This window comes from Prinia subflava, chromosome 2 (genome assembly GCF_021018805.1).
Source record: "Prinia subflava isolate CZ2003 ecotype Zambia chromosome 2, Cam_Psub_1.2, whole genome shotgun sequence".
Taxonomy (NCBI): domain Eukaryota; kingdom Metazoa; phylum Chordata; class Aves; order Passeriformes; family Cisticolidae; genus Prinia; species Prinia subflava.
Genome location: NC_086248.1, coordinates 113,329,739 through 113,350,433, shown reverse-complemented (window position 1 = coordinate 113,350,433; position 20,695 = coordinate 113,329,739). Strand labels below are relative to the sequence as shown.

Sequence of the window (20,695 nt, the reverse complement as noted above, 5' to 3'; positions counted from 1 at the left end):
TGGATGCTCTTGTCCTTTGTAAACTGTTCGAGTGTTTGTACACCAGTAGTTTCATGAGGGTATTTTCAATTTTTTTAGTTTTTTTAGGTTGGATGTGTGACATGTGAAAAGCAAAGGTGGTCTCTGTATTTGCTTTAGGCCTGGCTTCAGTGAGCAAAGAAACAAGGGCTGTCTGTGAATCTGTTGGATAAAGACAGGATCAGTCAACTGCTTGCTATTTTTCCAGAGGAAAAATCAGTTTTGAAGGACCTTATTGCCCTGGAATTAAGACCTTTTTAGGAAGGGAGTATGCTCTGAGTGAGTAATGGCTTTGGGGTTCTCAGGTGATGTTTTTTATTGAGGAAGTCCATTTATATTCCAAATTGTGAGGATTTTACATGTGAGGGTCTCTCGTGCGTAAGCAACTTTTTGCCTTTACCTTGAGTGCAGTTAAAAGAAGCACCAATTCACGAGTTCATGTTCCTGTCATAGTCATTTGATGTGGCCTTGGTGAGCCTTTAACTCTTTGCTAATTTTGAGAAGAGCATCGTGTTTAATAGGCTTTGTTTGGTGGGACACCTGTAGAGTAGGAAATGAGCTCATGCCACATAAATGCCTGAGCAGATGTCTCCAGGAGTGGCTTCCCGTCGCAGCTCAGTTTTGGCTTCTCTGCTGGTAGTTAGAATGGAATTAGAGGTTCTTCCTGGTCTTTTTTATGTTCTAAAGAGTCCTGTTCCAGTTGAACTACAGGCCCCTGGAATCTCGAGTCGTTTAAGTTAATTGGAATGAAATTTCTCCAAACAAAAATAGATACCTAGATACGCCTGCTGTGGGTGCCAATATTTATAGTTTTGTGTGGGTTTGGAGCTGTTCTTTCAGGAAAGAGAATTGAATACAGGCTTACTTTGAGGATATGTTGCATGGTACTAATACTGTAGAAGATAAGCAGTTAGACTCTTTAATCTAGATTCATTCTCAACTCTCCACTCCTTCAGTGTCCTTTGAGAAACTCCATCCAAGTTCTCTTTGTTTTCTGTGCAAAAGCTGACAGTCAGGACTGCATTTCCTGGCCTGAAACCCCTTGAATTTCAGGAGCAAAGTTCAGTGAGTGGGACGAGTCACAGACCATTCCTTGCTTGCCGCTCACTGCTTGGTTTGTGTATTTGCTCAGAATTTAATTATGTTCCTCTGAGAGACTGCAGTGAAGCTGGACCCTCAGGGAGAGACAGACTCCTCCTTCCCCTGGGGAGCTGCTAGACCTGCTTACAGGGGGCTGGAGAAGGTGCTTGGTGTGGCAGCTGAGGCAGCTGATTGCAGAGAAGGGCTGAGGAGATGGAGGGAGCAGGTCCTGGGGCAGTGGGAAGGATGGAAGGGGAGAGCAGGTCACAGATGGTACAAAGAGCTGCCCAGGGCTCAAAGGGGACTGAGCAGAGCTGCCTGCAGCTCTGAGTCACTGAGTTGAAAGTCCAGCCCTCTACAGAAGAACACAATGGGGTTGTTCAGGGGAAAGAGTTAGGCTTAAATCGTTCCTTGTGCTTCTTTTTCCTCTTAATTACTCTGAGATTTAAGTACAGAAGAATTAGTAGTTTCCATTCCAACAGTACTGGACATTTTTGACTTCAAAAAATGCTATGGGATGCTTAGTCTGGGGTAAAGGCTAAGCACATTTACTTAGACACTTGTAGTGCAAGGTCCTATCTGTGTGAGTGGAAGTAATTGATGTGTGAATTTGGAATGGGCAGTATCTTACCTGATTTTGAGATTTTTTTTTTTCTTTTTCCCTTCCATTTCAGTGACTGGACCACTATCAGAGCAGCAGATTGCCTATGTTAGCAGAGAAACACTACAGGTAGTGTCTCCTCAGGTTCTTGTGGTTGTCTTTTAATATAAAAGTATTAAAAGCTAAGAATAAAAGCTACAAATAACATGTGATGCTGTGGAAGCCCAGTAATTGGATGACACAGCATTTTTCCCAGGCTTTTGAGGAGGTTCCATGTTACAGCCTAGAGATTGTATAATTGTATGACCTCAAATTGCTCTGGATCATTTGAAGAAAGCTCTTGTCATCTTTCTGCTATTAATTTTAAATTGTCCTTAGTTGTGGAATGCTTTGGAACTGTTCTTACACAGTTTGTAGAATGGAAACTCAGTTTAGAAGGGGCCTTTAAAGACCCCCCTGCAATGAGCAGGAACATCTTCAATAGAAGAGGTTGCTCAGAGCCCTGTCCAAGCTGACCTTGAGTGTTTCCAGAGATGGGGCATCCAAACCTCTCTGCAATCTCTTGTGGTAGTTCATCACCATAATTATAAAAGAATAATGATAAGACAGAAGAATCCTTCTGTGTGATCTGAATCTACCCTCCTTTACTTGAAAACCATTGCACCTTGTCCTGTCACAGCAGGCCCTGCTGAAATGTCCCCTACTTTCTTATGAGAGCTCTGCCCTTGATCCCACTGTGTGTATCAACAGTGGAGATAATTCAGTCTGGTGCTGGCACCCTGAGGGACACCACTTGTCACTGTGGACATTGAGCTTGTTTACCTCTGCTCTCTGGATCAATCATCCAGCAATTGCCTTCCCACCAGATAGTCCATCAGTCAAATCCCTAATCTTCTTAGATATGGAGGAGTGAGTACTCCAGAATGGAATTCATGAAGCCATTTATTTGTGTGGGAAGATACCTTGGTTAGTATGTGTAAATTGTGTGTGAGAAAAAAGCTTACTATTTTGTATTTTCTAGATGTTATTCCTTGACCCATTTTCTATATTTTAAATTCAAATACATGTTTGTAATACTCTGACCAAATTTAATGTGTGTAGTTTCAGATATCTTGTTGCAGCTTATAATGGAGCACCATTTTCCCAAGTAAGAAGTCTGGGAATATAGGCTCTTGTCCATGCATAGGAATAATTGGTCCAACATTAATTTTGCCACCAGTGTCAATGAATCCAGAGTCTCACTTGGGTGCTGAAGTTCATGTTCAGTCTCCATATTTAGAATCCTCCATTTTCAAACAATATTCGCTGTCCATTTTGCTGGAGTATGTGAGATTTGATTCTGAAAACAGGGATCTTTTAAATATGATCTGTAAAGTAATTGTCTCCAGGCATCCAGTTTTGAAAACGGTGACTTCCCATTCTTCCAGGGCAGTGGGAAAAGTGTGAATTAATGGCCTTGGTATGCCAGTAGCATCCTGAAATTTAAGGAGTGTACGTGGGACTCTTGTGCCAGCTGTTGCAGAGGTCTGGTGGATGCTTTGATTAATTACACTGAAAATTTGGCAGTCAGCTCTCTGATGGCTTACATGAACTGGCAAAAAATTACAAATCTTGACATTGGTATTTCCCATTATCAGAGAGCCTTGTGGAGGTGCATGGGCACAGAACAAGGAAGATGTTTTGGTGTGATTTTGCCCCTGGAAGAGAATTCTAGAGATGAGCCTAGAATGTCCAAAGTGACACAGTCTCTGATTTGTCATGCAGGGGTTTGCTCTATGGATTCTTCCAGAATTTAAACTTAGTTTCTAGCTTGTGTTGAGTCTTCAAATGTTTTGGTGTGGTCGTGGAGAGGCAGGCAGCTGAAAGCTTTGCAGAAATCCACGGAGCAGAGCTGAACTCTGGTGTTGGACCCGAGGCACTGCCTGCCAGCACCTTCCTGGGCCTGACTGAAATATGGAATGATGCAGCAGATAGCCTCAGCAGTGCTCCAGTGATCTCACTGCTGAACAGAAAACTCCTAGGCAATTTACCAGGAATTACTTTGCTCTAAAAGGGTGACAGTTACCATGTCCAGAGGAAAACTTGTGTGGGGAATACTTTTCTTCCAATAGGTTTGGTGACTGGTACTACTTCCATCTATCATGTGTTTTAGATATTAGATAGATGTCTAAATATCTTTATATAAAGATTTTTAGGTATGCTATTTTATATAAAGATAGTAGATAAGCTGCTACATCTATTGAATCTGCACATTTACAGCACATTACACTGAAATATAAAAATGTTCTTCAGTCAGGGAGTCATTTAGATGATTAAATTGGGTCCTAAATATATGTGGTAATTAAATAAGAAATGTATGTCAAATGAAAAATGTTGGACTAAATTACTGTTTAAATATTTTATGCAGGGACTGTATTACCTTCACAGTAAAGGAAAAATGCACAGAGATATAAAGGTAAGTAAAAACTGAAGGGACTTCTGGTGCTTTTGGAATAGGTTACGTCACCTCCAATGGTCTTTAGTGTTACTTACCAATTTTCAGTACATTTGTGAATATGCAGGGATTTTTAATCTATTAGAATGAAATAAAAATTTCTGCCCAAGGATAAAAAAGCCTTTCTTTAAAATAGCTGCAAGGGAGTAGTTTGTTCTTTCCTTGGAGCCACACAGTGTTTATGTGGAGCTGTGCTGTGAGGTTACCCATCCCCTGGTGTCCCCAGCAGTGTGTGCTCACACGGCTGTCAGGGTGTGTGCTCTGTGCAGAAGGGTTTGCTCTCCCCACAGCTCTTCCAGGGAGCTCCCTGTGCCCTGCTTTTGGAACCAGCTCGTGAGCAGAGCTGTGCTTTGGCCTCCTGCACGGTGCTGAGCAGCCTGCAGGGCAGAGCCTGCTGCTCTGTGCTTCTTCTGTCCCCTCCCTCGCATGCTAAAAATAGAGAGGGTGCTGCAGATCAGGCTATCAGTCCTGACTTAATGAAATCTCCATCCCAGCAGAGCTCTATCAGAAGGGGCTTGTTCAGACTCTTACACTCTGCTGTAGTTTCCTCCTGGTGCTTCCTGTTGACTTTTTGTTCCTGGAGTTTTACTACCTAGTCTTTCCAAAGCCCTTCCAAACCTGGCAGGCTTCCTGCTGGAAGTCTGGCAGTAAATCATCATATTCTTTTGTGTTTTTGCATGTTGTTGGTTGGGCTGGCTTTGGCTTCTTTTCTTCCCCAGCAGCTTCAGCTGTAGTTGCCTTCATGCAGCCTGATTCTAAGTTGTTCTCAATGGCTTCAGAAGAATATTTGGGTTTTGAGCAATCACAAAAGCAACTTCTGAATGAAAGGTTACTTCAGGCACCAAAATTAAATGTTTCCCACTATACTTTACAGAATGCTTGTAAGGCTACAGTGCACAGATTCTTTTAAAGCAGAGCTGTGCTAGTAACAAATGCTTGCAGTGCTTACATTGAGAGGATTTTTTAATGAAGCTGTTCTTGTGAGCCTGGAGGAATACTGTGTTCATCTGCAGATTGCCTGGCTGCTGAACTGTGTTTGCTTCCCTCAGCAGCTCAGTTCCATGTGCAGAGTACCTGTCCTCGGAGCTGGAAAGGTGAACCAGGTCAAGAGCCTGCAATCAGGGCTGTTCCCTGTTTGCCAGGCTCATTAACTCTGCCTGTGCAGCACGGGCCAGGGCAGCTGCCTTTATTGCAGGCCTGACTGCTCCTGCTCTGGGGGAAGCCAGCAGCTGTAAAAACATCTCTAAAAACATCTGTAAAAACACGTTTGGAGGTTCATCTCTGCTGCCTTTCCACCTGCTGATGGGCAGGGCAGTGCTGATGTTGGGAGCTGTGTTTAGCCAGCTCTAGCCTTCACTCAGCTCAACCTGCACCTGGTTTTAGGCTCAAACCACGTTTGTTCTCAGTCCTTTTATCTATAATTTTCTAATACAAACCTCTGCTTTGGGTTAATTCTGGTTGTTGAGCTGAGGTGAGTGGAACACACAGCCACACAAAAATGACCTCTCCAAATCCAGCATGAACACAATCTCTGTTGCATAAGGGGGGAAGTAGCTTTGCTAAATGCTTGATTATTGAGGCAGCTCCTTAAGGCTATAAACCAAAATGAAATTGTTTCCACTTTGACCTTTTGAGTTCCTGTTTCCTTGGAGTCATTGTAAATAGAAAAAAAATAAAAGTTAATCAGCACAGACAAATACTGTTTATTGAGAGGTTTTGTGTGCAGTGCAAACTCTGTAGTGCCATAGCTAAACTAAAAATTAATGAAAAACACTGTCTATCCCAGGAGATTTTTAATAACAGAATAACAGCTTGCTACTTTCACAGACATTTCCTTGATAAGGCTGCAGATTCATTGAACACTATCCTTGCTTTGTGGTTGGCCCCAAATTTGCTGTAAGAGCCCACGTATTTCTTATTTTAATGTGGCATTGGAGGAATCAGCATGTTTTAATTCAAGTAAACTTTTCTTTTTTTAAAGGGAGCAAACATTCTTTTAACGGATAATGGACATGTAAAATTAGGTGAGTTAATACATCTCAGTGCTTAAAAATGAATATTTTTACATGCTCTAAGAAGCAGCATGCTCTGTTTTGTTTAATGAGGTGATGGTTCACATAAGGAATTAGTGAATATAAAAATTCTTTTTATCTTGCTGGCCATATCTAACTAAACCATGCAATTAGTATCTGAGGATTAGTTGGAGTAATTTTGAAACAGTGAGGTAGAAGACCTGATATTGTAAGGGAAAAATAAAAATCTAATCCCAGGGTTTGATAAGTTTTTAATCAAATCTACCATCCAGGGTCTTTAAATGTGAAATGTACCATGAAAGCTTATCTGAAAGAATCTCTTTGGTAACACAAAATGAGGTGTCCTGTCTTATTCAAACCCTTGATGTAGCTGTTCTTCCTCGTGTGGATGAGGGACATTTGTGCCTTTGTGTGCATGTTTGACAGTGACTGAGGGGATCTGACCAGTGGTGTCTGAGACACACCAAGTTTCTATTATTTGCTCTTTGTTATTTATTTTTTGTTAAATATTTCCAGTATGTTTAAGAACTTCTTAAAGTGGGGAAACCAAACGTGTGTTCATTAACAATTAATTACATCAAATCACTTGTTAACTGTTATTTTGTTTTTGCCTTTTTTTTAATAGCTGATTTTGGAGTGTCTGCACAGATAACAGCTACAATTGCCAAAAGGAAATCATTCATTGGCACCCCGTATTGGTAACTGTGTTTTCCTGGACCATTAATGTGCTGGTAACAGATGTAAAACTGTTGAAAGGTTGTGATAAAGGCATGCTCTGTCACTCCCTGGGTAGACCAACCACTAAAGGCTGTGTCAGACTTTCTGGTGATCGTATCTGTGTTACTTATTCCAAATCCTGAGTTAGCTGAGTGTCACAGAAAAGGCTTTCATGCTCTGAGGACTTGAAAGGCTGTGTAGTGCCATCATTGTGGAATAATTCATCTTAATTTAGTAAAACCTAAAGACTAGCAGCAATTTTGCTTGTTTTGAACTTTGATCTTCAATATTTTTTATTCCCTGATTTTCCATTTGGGTGTTTTGTGTTATTTCCCCTCCAGCCTAGATACAGCTTTTGTACAACTTTTCAGTTGATGAATTTCCTTTGTCTTCACAGACCCACAGGCTTTTGCCACTTGTGAACTGTTTCTCTAAGCCATTTCCCCCTTATTTACCTAAACTGATTGAATTCTTTGATACAGTTCTGTCTATACTGCATCTCTATTCTCCCCCATTAAACTGGTGTAATTCTCTTAGCCAAGTTCTGCCTTTCATTCTTTCCTTTTCCTACTGGAAGTGGTTGTCCCCTTTCACCTGGAAGTAAATGAGACACATTCTCCACTGTAAAACAGCACTTCTGTCATATGTTTCACAGACACATACTCAAATTCTGGAGTCTGGCAGCATAGTAGGTGCAAGATAAAATATATATCTATATATTTATATTTTATTTAGTGCTACTTTTCAGGTGATCTGGGCTGATAAATCTAAGAAGTGCTGACGTGTTGGCCACCTTGTAGGGCTACGCAGGACAATCAGATTCGTAATTCACTTTGGCCATTCAAAGCATGTGACAATTCCGAGTGAATCATTTCCTTTAGGTATTCCTGTTTGTGTGCCAGTTGTGTTTGTTCATTTTTGCCACCTGAGAATGTGAAACGACTTTGTTGACTTAAAGAGGTCACCTGACGTGAGCGAGACACTTCACAAACAAGGAGTGCTCTATACAGAGGTGACAGGGAGTCTCCTGCTTTCGGGATGAAAGAAAGCTGACATTTTATTGCCTTTTCTCTTGTTAGAAGTCTTTTCATTCAAAGTCAATGCATCACTTTCTGGGCAGTATGTAAATTTGGATTTTATTGTGGTTGAATAATTAACTTCAGGCTCTTTGCTTGTTGAGAAGTATTTAGTCTGAGACAGATTGATTTCATCCATTTACTCCTAAATGACCATTTTAGAAACTGCTGTTAGTTATTAGATGACTGAGGGAAACTTGAGGTGTACATTGCATAATTTTTTACACACACACACGTGTATATCTATATATACTGTGACCTTACAGATTGAGAGCTTTCAAGAGGAGAATACTATGTGTGCAAAGACTGTTTGATTTGTGGTGAGAAGTTTGCTAGAAACATCTTTTCCCGTTCAGGATGGCACCAGAAGTTGCTGCAGTGGAAAGGAAAGGTGGCTATAACCAGCTCTGTGACCTGTGGGCAGTTGGGATAACTGCAATAGAGCTTGCTGAGCTTCAGCCTCCAATGTTTGACCTCCATCCAATGAGGTTGGTAAGGGCTAGAGCCTGCTGGGTATGTGCTGCTAATTAAATAATCTGTGTGAAGAAATTCCTGTGTGTGCTTGTGGGTTTGGGGTGTGCTGCAGAGGCACTGGGCTTTGAATGTTCCGAGTGAACAGGAGGGAAATTGTAACAGCTCCTTGTGGTGCATAACCTGGCTGGGTCTCTTAAACTGATGGGGCTTCCTCCTTAAAATAAATAAATAAAGTGTAAATGTAGTAATTTATCTCACGTGTATTGCAGCGTAACCACAGAAATGCTGCTGTTCTTTTTTTTCAGAGCACTTTTTCTAATGACAAAAAGCAACTTCCAGCCTCCTAAATTAAAGGACAAAATGAAATGGTAAGTACTTTTTTTCCTTCAGTAGATAATGAATGTAGTGCACTGGGAAATTGATTTTAATGTTTAGCACTTTGTTTTGCAGGTCCAATAGTTTCCATCATTTTGTGAAAATGGCACTTACAAAAAATCCTAAAAAAAGACCTACAGCTGAAAAGTTGCTACAGGTATAAATTTATGTATGAGCTTCGTTTTTTTAATTTATAGAATTAAAATATGCTTAATGTGGGTGGCTAGAATTTTAATCTCTGTGTTTCCCTCTTTCAGCATCCCTTTGTTACCCAGCCATTAAATCGAAGTCTTGCCATTGAACTTTTGGATAAAATGAATAATCCTGATCATTCCACTTACCATGATTTTGATGATGATGATCCTGAGGTAGGAATATCTTTTTAATCATAAAATCAGATGAAGATTTTGTTTGCCAGAGAAACTGTATGGTTGTGATTAACTGAGCCCCAGGATTTTTTGTGATCTGAGAATAGTCTCAAGGGTCGCTTTTACTTTTAGTTGTGCTGCTCTCTCACTCATACAGGCACTTAGCAAAAGTCATTACATTTTTGGGAAGGGAAGCTTGAAGAAGAAGAGATTTAAATACTTCAGAAGTTTGTTTATTGCTGTTCTTCACCAGTTTTGAAACTGTAATGTGGTCTGCTTCTGCAGGCCTGAGTTCTGTCATGCATTCTGTTTCCTTGTGGAGTTCTGTTTCCGTCTGCAGAGGAAGCATTCACAGAAATGATTTTTTGTAAAAAATCTACAGGAGAGAATGATCCTGTAGTTGTTTTTGTTCAATGGTTTGATGTGTGTTTTTTGCAGATTGTGTTTTACCATCTTAGAATACTCTGAACCTTGATTTCAGTTACAGTTCTGTCTAAGAGTTTCTGATTTTCTGCTCAAACAGCTGGGTAAAGTAGTCTGCTTATGTAGGGTGATAAACAGTACAGGACTGAAGTGTTTAATAAATAAAAGAGATAGATATTCTGTTACTTCATCCTGTCTTCATACTTTCCTGCACATTAGGGAATACTTTTCAAATGTTTACAGTTCCCTAACTGAATGGTCGTCTTCTTTTGAAGAAAAAAATGTAATCCTTTTAACACAAATGCCATTGATGCTTTCATTACATATTTTTCGTTGTTTTTAATGGGTGAACTAGTCTAAAAATGCCTTCAGAGGAAAAGAAACTTAAAAGAGGCAACTAATTTAAGGGACTAATTTTCAGATTTTAGAAGTTAAATGAGCTTTTACCCCCTTTAACAGCAAAGTTGGCTTGCACCAAGTCTTTCTTAAAAGCTAAAATAGTAAGTGTGGAAAGAAGCCAAAGTGAAATAGATAATTTTTTGTGTTATGGAGTGCAGTGCTTACACATTTTCTAAATGAGGGGGAAAGAGGTGAAGGCACAAGGATGGAATAATAGTCAATACTTTTAAAAGCAAATGTACACAGTGGGGGTGGGAGAAAAATTCAGTAGATTTCTCTGATTAAAAATATTTTAAAAGTCAAACACACAAGAAATCCCTTAGTGTGGTTGGCTTTCAGGTCATTTAAGAGGAAGGTGTCTGATTGCACATGGAGTCAGCACTCAGATCTTGGATCTTCTCACCATGAGCTCTTCGGTGTCCTTCAGTTCTCTGTGCTCAGAGATGAGTGAGAGCTCTGAGGCCCTTTAGGTGGAGTTTCTTAGCTCACAAAAGTGTTCACTCCTGCATGTCCCTGGTGTCTCAGCATTAAGAAGGCTCTTCTGATCAATTATCCCAAGTGGGATAAGTGTGGGATATATCAGGAGAGAAAGCTGTGCCTTGTTTGGGGAGAAGCTTAGCAAGTTTGGGATTTCAGATGGAGAATCTCACTGGAGGCAGAGCAGTCGTTGGCATTGTGGTCTTTCCTATAATAAAACAAGTGGAATAAGAAGTGTATGTGCTTCTTTTATGAACAATTTAACTTCAAAACTCACCTGCTCCCTGAGGCAGCTGGAGATGTTAATGTAGGGATTGGCCAGTGCTGTGCCTGTCACAACTGTCTGAATGCATCCATCAGACAAAACGTGGTACAACATAACCCAGTCCAAAAACTCCGCTGGGAATGGAGAGCTGCAGACCCACTCCCCAGTTTGTTTGGAGCTATGGATGGTTTTGGGTAGTGGTGCTAATGGTTTGAGGTTTTTTGGTGGGTTGTTTTTCTTTTTTGGAGACTAGGGAGGTTTTCTCTCTGGCAGTGCCTCTGAAGGCCAGTCTGCTGCTCACAGTGGTGGCAGGTCTTCACTTGGCTGTGCTGCTTTTGGGGGATGCAGTGTGTTACTGCTGGCATTGTCTGCAGAGCTGTGACGTGGATCTGAGTTGGCCACCACTCTGAGGAGTTCTGTACCACACCTGGAAATCATTCTAGACTGAAAGGTGAAGTGTTTCATGTGAGAAAGCTCAAACTCATGCCACTTGAGTATAATGAGAAAGGTTCTCCTTTCATGCAGTTCTTCATTCAGCAGCTGTATCTGGAAGTGACATTTCCAGTATTTTTCCCTACCATATTTTTCCTCATGGAGCTTCACTTCATTTCCCGTTCAGTCATGGACAGGACCTCTGGTTGGGACTCTGGACTTAGGAGATGTGGACAATTGCCTGTTCCCCCTATTGCTGTGACAGTGATTCTCAGGATAAATGTGATTTTAGCTGAAAAGGTTGCAAAGAGGAAAGTGCTTGTGTTTTATGTGTAGCACACAGCAAGTTTTGGGGATAAAACTGCTTTTGAGACCTGTGCCATGATGGAAATTGTGCCCAAATGTTATTTGTCAGGAAGTTCACCTAGATTCCTTTGTGCTCCTGCACAGCTCAGGTGTCAGGTGTTTGTGTCAGCCTGTTGTCAGGGCAGGTATTTCAGGGTGACTTGAGGACTCTGTCCTCATGACTGAGATGAGGATTTGATCCTGACTGAAATTCTGTGGTCGTAGGAGGACAGGCTCTGTCTGCAGTGCAGCACAGGCGTCTGTGTCAGGGTGCAGGTGCTCACAGGTGAAAACACCTCCTGGTCCTGCTGCTGCACCCCTGGGGCTGGAATTACAGATGCACACACACCACACACAACCAGGCAGTGCCTCCTCAGGAAAGGTGATAAATGAGCAGCCTTTCAGCACATGGTGTCACATCAGACCATCTTCAAAGCCCAGAGAGTGCATGGTACACAAAATGGATCTGTGGAAGGGAAAGATGGACACAAGCTGTGAGAAACAACAAATCTGGTGAGACATGTGGAGAAAATACACAGCCACAGTCTGTAAATGTCTCCAGTTCCAAGGAAGAGCCAGGTGAACAAAAACGGGAGGTGAAACACCGTGTACATGTGTTGGAGCCCAACAGGAACCAAGGAAGCAGTGTGTGGTGAAATGGGGAGAGGGGAAATCATGTTTGCAGATGGTATTTGAGGAATAAACAGAGTTTGTGAGCTGTTCATGACTCTGTGAAAGTACAGCAACAATATTACTAGTAACAAAAGGGTGATTCACCTGCAAGGATGCTCACCATGGCCCCTGAGGCAGCAAACAAGGGTGCAGAATGCCCCCACATTCCTAAAAGAACTTGCAGTGGTGAATGTAGAAAGAAGAGACAAAATCCAAGAGGCAAAAAAAGAAAGCCAGGTCTTAAAGTGCAGAACGCTTCATCCTGTAGAGAAGTAACTGGAAATTCAGGGAAAAATGGAAGTGGAATGTAACTGTGAAGGTGAATTTGTAGAAATTGTGCTATCCCTCTTGCCACACAGCACAGGAGTACCAGGAATACTCCTTTCTATTCAGCTTTGAAAGCCTGAGGTAGATTTCTCATCTGCTTAAATAACGTAACTGATGACATTTTAGACATCAGTTTAAGTTAAAAGCTGGGAAAATGATTTCTGTATCTGATGGAATGAAATCTGCCAGTAAGTCTGATTTAGTCTTGCTGCTTATTTAAAAAGCTACCAATACCCTTAAACTGAATGGTGGAAAAAGGAGCAAAGACAAATGCTGGCCAGCATTAGCTTTATTTGCTCAAATGCAGTTCTAAAATCCTTTATACTGAAGGCACCCAAGTTACAATGTCTCCAAATAATTCTAACTTGAATTTATTAAAAAATGCATGCAGTCTTTACATTTAGCTTTCACTTGGTTTCTTTTATTTATTTATGTTATGCTAAAGAAGCCTGCTAAAAGCTGTTACACAATACAGGGTTTTAAGTGAGTATATTTTGGTATTAAATATTTCGTTTTTGACTTCCAGCCTCTTGTTGTGCCTCACAGAATCCATTCAACAAGTAGAAATGGGAGGGAGGAAAAGACACGCTCCGAAATAAACTGTAAGCATGTGTAATGTGACAATGTGATGTATTTAATCATTGATATTATTTCAGCTGGTGTTTTGGGTGTCTGACATACAGAGAAACCTTTTTAGTGACGCACAGGAAAATAAAAGCTTAGGCTATTTCACTTCAGGATATGGGTTCTGTAAAATATTTCTCTGCACCCTTTGTCAGCACTTGAGCAGAGTTCATTATTGCTTCATCCTAATTGAACAAGACACAGCCTGAGCTCTTCTGAGAGCTGATGGACAAAGTTTCATGTGTTACTCCAGCAAGGATATTCAGACCAGTGCCAGATTCAGCTGGGTAACTACATGGCAAAGGATTATATTTTCTTCCTTAGTTTAGTATCTTGGATTTGCTTTTGAATTGAAACAAGCACACAGAGGTCAGGAAGGGAGGAGCTTCATCACTGGCCATTAAAAACAGACTCCATTGCCCAAGCTGTAATAATTACTTTGGTTGAATTAAATCAGAGCAATACTTAGAGCTTTAGCTGTCTTTTCTCAAGGTAAAATTGAGAAGTAGGAGTGTTCAAGAAGTCCTGCCAAAGAGCTGTCCTGGAAAATGTGGTTAATTCATGCCAAGCCTCATTCAGCACTCCTCAGTGCTAGTGAGTCTCTCAGAAGAACAGATCCAACAGTGCATTCATACCATGGATGGTTTTCTCCATAAAATACAGTGTATTGCACCTCCAAGGAGGACACTTCACTGCCCTGTTTGCTCAGTGGTTTTCCTGTTCCTTCTAATGAGAAGGTGAGGCAGGTGATGACTGGGCTGCCCCTGTGATAAAAGGCACTTTCTGTGCCCAGTAGTTTCTAGCAGACACAAGTTGGGCATGTCCATATGTCACAAGTTTCTGTCAGTGGAATATGATACACTCATTAAACTGAATTTTTCTTTTTCGTTAGCCTTTGGAGCTAAGTCTTGTCTAACTGCAGTCCAACTTGTTGTTTTCCTTTTCTCCTCTGTAGTTGGCCAAGTGAAGTTTGATCCACCCTTGAGGAAAGAGACAGAGCCACATCATGAATTTGTGAGTAACAAGCAGCATGGGCTATGCACTGCTCATTAATCCCTACAAATATCTGTGAGGGAGGAGAAATCCAAGATGTGTAGCATGCTTCCTTGGTGCTGCTGAACTGGTTAGTGTTTTACTGACAGGTTGTGACACAGTGACTTTTTCACTTTATGTAGCAAAGCTCCTTATTTGTGATTTCTGCCAGGTGTGCTGTGTATGCTAAGCAGCAGCCCTTTGTGTTGTAGGGCTCCTCCATCCTTATCCCTCACTGTCCTCTAGCATTCCCTTCATTTACAGAGGTACTTCTTTAACTGTAGAATTCCTGTGTGTCCTCAACTCTTTCTCCCCCTTGTTCTTGTATTGACAATGGAAATGATAGAATTGAGAGCTTGGGGAGAGGTGTGATGCATTTTACAAGACTTTCCTCTGTGAATAATCCTGTGGCCCTGCCTCACAGCCGGGCCGTGCTGAGTCTGGCAGCTCTTTTCTGTCCAGGTGTATTTTCAGTGCTTTCCTCCTGTGGACCCATCAGCACAAGGAGAGAACTCAGGCTGTGAGGGAAGAGGTGTCTGTGCTGTCTCACAACTGCAGCAGCCTCCTCTCTTCTCTGGAGAGTGTTGCTTTCCACATTTGTGCACTGGGGCAGTTTCTTCATGTTCCTGCATAAAAAGACACTCCTTTGCTTCCTCACTGCAGACTCATGTGTTCCCTGTGTTTTTCTAAGGCAGGTGTTAAGGAGAAGGAGTTGGCTTAGTAAATAGGTGGGAGGGACACTGGCTTTGCTCTGAGTTGGTTTTTGGCAGGGTGTGTACTCAGGAATGTGCTTCTGTAGTCTGCAAACCACATGTGAGTGGATTTCTGACCAGACTTCCTTGTGGTGCTCTGTGGTTGTGCTGAAATAATCCTTCCAGTGCTTTGCCCTTTGGTAGTGGGTCAGCAGACTCTGCTGGATGAGGCTGTATTTGATCTTGTTCGTCCTCAGAACTGGCTGAGCAGGGAGCCTCAGCTTCTGGTGCCTGTTTGAGAGGGAGGAGAGCAGCTTACCAAACCACATACAGGATTTAGACAAGCATTTCAGATGTGTTCCTTAGACCTTGCCATAACTGCATTACAGCATCGTTTAGGAGCCCTGGTTATGTAAGTCTTGATTAAATATGATAATGAAGGCAGTGCTTCCACCATAAACCCATAAATTAACTCAAAATTACTTTTGAACTGATTCCAAGTTATTTTGTCTTTGCTTCCCTGTTGCATGGTCTGGATTGTAAAGAAAATACAAATGGAAGCATTGTGTAGTTGAAATTACCCTGCTTTTGCTCATTAAGAGTTTCATTTATAGACACACAGAATTGTAATTGTAAAAAGATGTTAGTGGAGAGGTTGAAGTTTTAAAAATCCTTTTCCCATTTCTTTGTTTTTGTCAGTCACTGACTGAACAAACCCTAGTGGATAACTGCATGGGGCAGTGGAGCTTTTACTGCACCTTAGGAACTTGGGTTGCTAAACTGGAGAGAGGTTTTCTAGGGGGTTGAAAGCAGAGCTTTTGAGAGCAGTTCTTGGACAGGTGTTGGAAGGGAGGAGTGGAGGCATTTCCTACACTGTGTGTGAGCAGTCAGGACCTTTGCACTTTGCAGTCTCAGGAGTTCGTGCTGCTCGGTGGAGGGACTTGAGCCATCCAGACTAATTGTGCTGATAAGAAAATATCTTAGGATTGTCTGTTCTAGTCAGATGTTCATATGTGAAACCTGCCCAAGGAACTTCCTCATGTCCCTGACTGTATGGAACACCTCTGTTTGTTTGGATCTTTCTGAAGAGGAAAATGAGCTGCTCCATGCCTTATGTCAGAAGGAAGCATGCAGACCTCCCTCATAGGTTCTTCCAGACAAAACAGATCTGTGATTTCAAAAATGGTGATGTTGGGCCCAGAGATCAAATTAAAAGCATACAGTTCCAGATGAGCTGAAGAACCAATGGACAATTTCAATTGGCACGGCAAATTGCACACAAGTGACCTGTTCAAAGAATGGAAGCTTCTGCAAGAGCCTCAGCACAGCCCAGTCTGTGGGAGGAGTTTGTAATCCACGCACTGTGGCAGAGCAAGGCTTTGGGATGGAGGTGGAGATGCCTCTTGCTCCTGCAGGAGCAGTGTGGATCTGTTTTCCCTGGAGCAGTTGTGATGCTGTTGCTTGTGTCTCCCCAAGCTTGCACTGAGCTCAGAGCACAGAGCCCTGCAGCCCTGCAGCCTGGGGTTACTGGCACTGCTGCACTGAGGAGTTGAGCTGGGCTCCTGCTGGGACACTGTCACACATTGCCACAGCTCAGGTGATGAGCAATAACTCAGCATTTTGCTGTTTGGTGATGTGACATTCCCTTACCTGTGTTCTACCCCCATTCCGAGAACTGTCTTAACATGGGTTTGCGTTTCAGCTAACAGTATTTTATTTTTAGCAAGAAAATTTACTGTTATGTGCACCTGGCTTTCAGTCACAGTATAAATAATCTGCTTTTCTTGATCTCTGTCTAATGAACAGCCTGACAGTAGCGATTTTTTGGACAATTCAGAAGACATATACTACACTGCAAGATCTAACCTGGTATTTTCCGTCTTATGCCTTTCTTTGTCAGTGTTAGTGTTGTCCTTGTTTTCCTTTTTCCTGTTTTGTCCTGTTGTTGTAGTAGTGGTGTTTTCATCTGTGTAAAACCATTCAATCTCACTATTAGTGTAAATGTGTGTTTCTGTAGTGTAGAAAGCAATTCTTACGTGCAGCATTAACAGTATTTAACCCCCTATTCATAATTACTTGAATCACTCTCATAGAAGGGGCTCAGAGTTATGCTTTCATTCTGATTTTTTCACTGCCATACGGTGCAGAATTTGTTAGTTTTTTGGAGAGTGATAGAAAATAGAAGAAACATTTTCTATGTGTTTTTGTCTGGTAGGTTTTTTTAAAATGATCTCATGCAAGATTATAAAATTATGTAAGTCTCTGAATTCTCCAGATGGTAACTCTGTTACAGAATGAATATACACTTAATAGAAATAACAGAAAGTGGGCTCATAACTGTTTTCAGTGACATTTGGCATAATTTAAAGTCTAATACATTTCCCAAATTTTCTGTTGTTGCACTGCTAAAAAATTTGGTTTGTTAGCATCACAGTGTAGAACTGACTCTAGGAAGTGAGTTTTCTTATTTCTCTGCTCTTTGTGGAGTTAGATAAGTGATACATTCAAGTCTTGCACAAACTGCTGAGAAAAGGAAGAGACATTCTGTACTAAATGAAGAGCATTTATCTGCTAAGTTTGATGATTTCTGAGGTGTTTAATAGAAGGGCACTAAGAGGGATATGGGAAACTGGTGTATGAGAATGTCTTGGGTTTTATGGGATGCTTTTTTTTTTTAGGCTTGTTTTGTTTGTTTGTTACATCATCTGTTGGCCTGGTGTGACTTGAATCTGCCAGAAACATAATTAGTGAAAGCTTAGACCATCTTTGCTTTTCTAGGCAAGAAATTTCTGTATTGCTTCCTTATGAGAATGTTTATAATTGTTTTGAGATGAGTAGCTCAGATTTCCCTGCCTGGTGGCAACACCTCCATCCTGTGCAGTTCCTCTGGCTTTGAGAGTGTGGTTTTGGCTTTTCACTTTGGTTTGCTTTTGGTTTCCTCTTCACAGTTTAACACTTTTTGATTTTTTTTTTAAGGCTACTTTCAGTGTTGTCACCTATCTTGCTAGCCTGCTATTGGACAGTATTGGTTTCCGATATGTTCTTTGAGAAGTGGTACATGAATTTTTCAAATCTTATCAAGAGGAAATGATCATACTTTCTCACAAGCATGATGTATCACCTACTGCTGTTGGGCTCTTTCCTTGCTCTCCTGCTTTCCCTGGTTTTATAAAATACCTCCTAAGTAACAACCCCTTTGCAGAGCTAAGATAATTTAAAAAATCTTAGATTGAGGCATATTTTGGGCCACATGCAGTTGATGTTGAAAGCAGATTTGGGGAGTGAGTGCCAGGATTTTGCACAGCTGGACCATGTGATAGTTTATGCACGTTACCTTTCAAATATTTGATGCCTATGATGTGGCTACCCTTGAAAATCATTCCTGTCTTTTTCTCCTTCCCTTCCTTCTGCCTGTACTTTTTGGAGACACCTGCCTGGCTCTACCAGAAGAATCTAGAAATTCAGTCCAGGTCTTGTTTGCAGGGAGAATCTCATATCCAAACCCCAGTATGCCTAAATGCAAACTGTAATCAGAAAGGACAAGATAGGGCTTCTCTTTCATCTTCTACAAATATACTCCTTTGATTCACAGCTAAATAAATAGCAGACTATTTTGCTTCAATACAGGCTCTTATGTCTTTCAGGATAGACATTTTTTTCTTTTTTCTGCATCTAGACAACTATTTTCTCAGAAACTTTCTTGGGTGTCTTCTGTCCTTAGAGGTTTTTTTACACATACTACTTTTTGTCATATAGAATTCCTTATGTTCCTACTTTGTCTTCTTAGTCTTAATGTGCACATTAGACTTTGCATAAGGCACATATTTTCACTGCCTTTCTGTATATTTTAAAAGCAGTTGTTTGGATCCTGGCTCAAATAAGTTGCAGAGCTGAGTATTGCATTTGCTGTGAGCTCAGGAAATGATCCAGATCAAAGTAATCTTTAAATATATGTACTCTGTATTCTGGGACATTTTAAACTTATGCTATTGATCCTGAATCACAGAAGCTTATTGTTGTTCTGAGTCAAAACAAAATGTCACATTGAACCAAAAGAAAATATTTTCATTTAGGTTATCCTGGTCTAGAATGAAATTCTCTGGCAAAACATTTTTCTTCCTGTTCATAGTGAGCTGAAAAATAATTCTGATTCATACATGGAGAACAGGGCTGCACACCTTGTGAAGTGAGAAATGCCATCAGAGAATTCCCAAAAAAAGGTGAAGTGGGAAGGAAACCCTGGTGATCTCTAGCTTACTTTTGCTTTAAATAGAGGTCTGTAGTAATTTACCTGGAAGATATAACACACAGTGAAAAGTGAGAAATTCTACTGTTCAAGTGGCAGAGGAGTTGGACAAAGCTCGGTTTTGCTCTCTCAGGTTCCAGCCTGTCATTGTTTTCAGTTGTTACAGATGTAACTTTCTTTTAGGGCTTCTTTAGCAGAGCATTCAGGCAGAGCTTTGCACTCCCTGCTGTCCTTGCCAGGTGCATTCATACATTTGGGCCTATTTAAATAATTCTGTCATGGTTGGGTTTTGTTTTGGCTCATAAATGCACTCGGGGTTTAATAATTTGTGATGGGTTTTGGTAGCAGTTTCTTTCAGGAATGTAATGTTTCTGCATAGCTCTTCTGTTATTGGTAATTAGTTGTGGCAGAAAAGCTAAAATATTGGTAGGAAAAGATTGAAATAAAGAGATGGACACAGGTAACAGAGAACTGCACCCAGGAGGGCAAGGTTAAGGTGATTTTTCTCCTCACTACACATGCATACATGGGCTTTTTCTTTGCTGCAAGCCTTGAAGGCTCCTATCCTACTTCAGCTAACATAGCTCTAAAAACATACTGCAGCTCTCAGTATTGAATTTCAGAGATTCTTTAGACCTTTGGCAGCTCTAGGTAGTGCAAAGGAGCATGAGCTGTAGGATCAGGAGAAAATAAGTGGAAATGGGGGGAAGTACGGTGGTGTTTGCTCTTTTGTTTTCCTTTTCTGGATGTTTTGGGTATTTTCTTGGAAAAAGTCAATAAGAGAGTGAGATGCTCAGTTTTACTGCTAGGAGGCATGGGGGTGTTTCATGGACAAAATGCATGGAGAGCTGAAATACAGGGAAGAGGGAACAGTGGCTGTGTAGCAGTAATGCACTTAAAACCTCACTCAGCCACCGGGGAGAATTATATTTAGCCTGTTCAAAAAAATATACACACAACTTACTGTTTCTGATATGTTAAGCTATCCAGAGAAATTCAAGAATACACTTTATATTGAAGCAAAGGCATTAAAATAGAAAGTATGCTTTAGATAGTGTTAGGCTCTTTAAAAAATTAACTTTCTCTTTGATGAAGCAATGAGATAGGAATTGCTTTGTCATTTTACTGAGAAAGAAATGTGTATGTGCCTTCTTAGTTGATGCATTAGTATCCAAAGGTGATTTGTATTCTTGGAAATTCAGAGTTACTTCCCCAGCATTTTGTACATTTCCAGTCTTAATTTTGTCATTTTGAGTGGTCTTGTTAGATCTCAAGAGCAGCAAGTGTAGGAAGGAACTGTGAATTGCTGGTTTGCTCTATACATTGTTTTGGTTTTGAGGGCTGAAAAATAGATTTCCAGGACAGCCCAGCCCTATAGAATAAATAAGGATGATAAGACAGTTAAAGATACAGTAGCAGTTCACTTCCAGTGAAATTCTGCGGGAATTAAATAGCAGATTTTCTCCATTTAAGCCACAGAAGGTATTGTAGATTTGATGGTTCACAGACCTCTTCGCATTGCTAT

At 41.0% G+C, this 20,695-nt stretch overlaps 1 protein-coding gene across 5 annotated transcripts in view; it reads left to right on the top strand.

The window, feature by feature from the left end:
- Positions 1–20,695, top strand: part of MAP4K3 (mitogen-activated protein kinase kinase kinase kinase 3) — a 58,544-nt gene that overhangs the window by 13,004 nt on the left and 24,845 nt on the right. For 3 of the 5 annotated variants that reach the window (XM_063391696.1, XM_063391694.1, XM_063391693.1), the window contains exons 5-15: positions 1,773–1,828; positions 4,107–4,154; positions 6,175–6,217; positions 6,852–6,924; positions 8,376–8,507; positions 8,799–8,861; positions 8,944–9,025; positions 9,126–9,236; positions 13,103–13,178; positions 14,156–14,214; positions 16,731–16,793. In XM_063391696.1, coding sequence (XP_063247766.1) covers positions 1,773–1,828; positions 4,107–4,154; positions 6,175–6,217; positions 6,852–6,924; positions 8,376–8,507; positions 8,799–8,861; positions 8,944–9,025; positions 9,126–9,236; positions 13,103–13,178; positions 14,156–14,214; positions 16,731–16,793 — 806 coding nt within the window. The remainder of the gene's footprint in view (positions 1–1,772; positions 1,829–4,106; positions 4,155–6,174; positions 6,218–6,851; positions 6,925–8,375; positions 8,508–8,798; positions 8,862–8,943; positions 9,026–9,125; positions 9,237–13,102; positions 13,179–14,155; positions 14,215–16,730; positions 16,794–20,695) is intronic. The other 2 variants (XM_063391698.1, XM_063391697.1) reach the window with 1 other exon arrangement.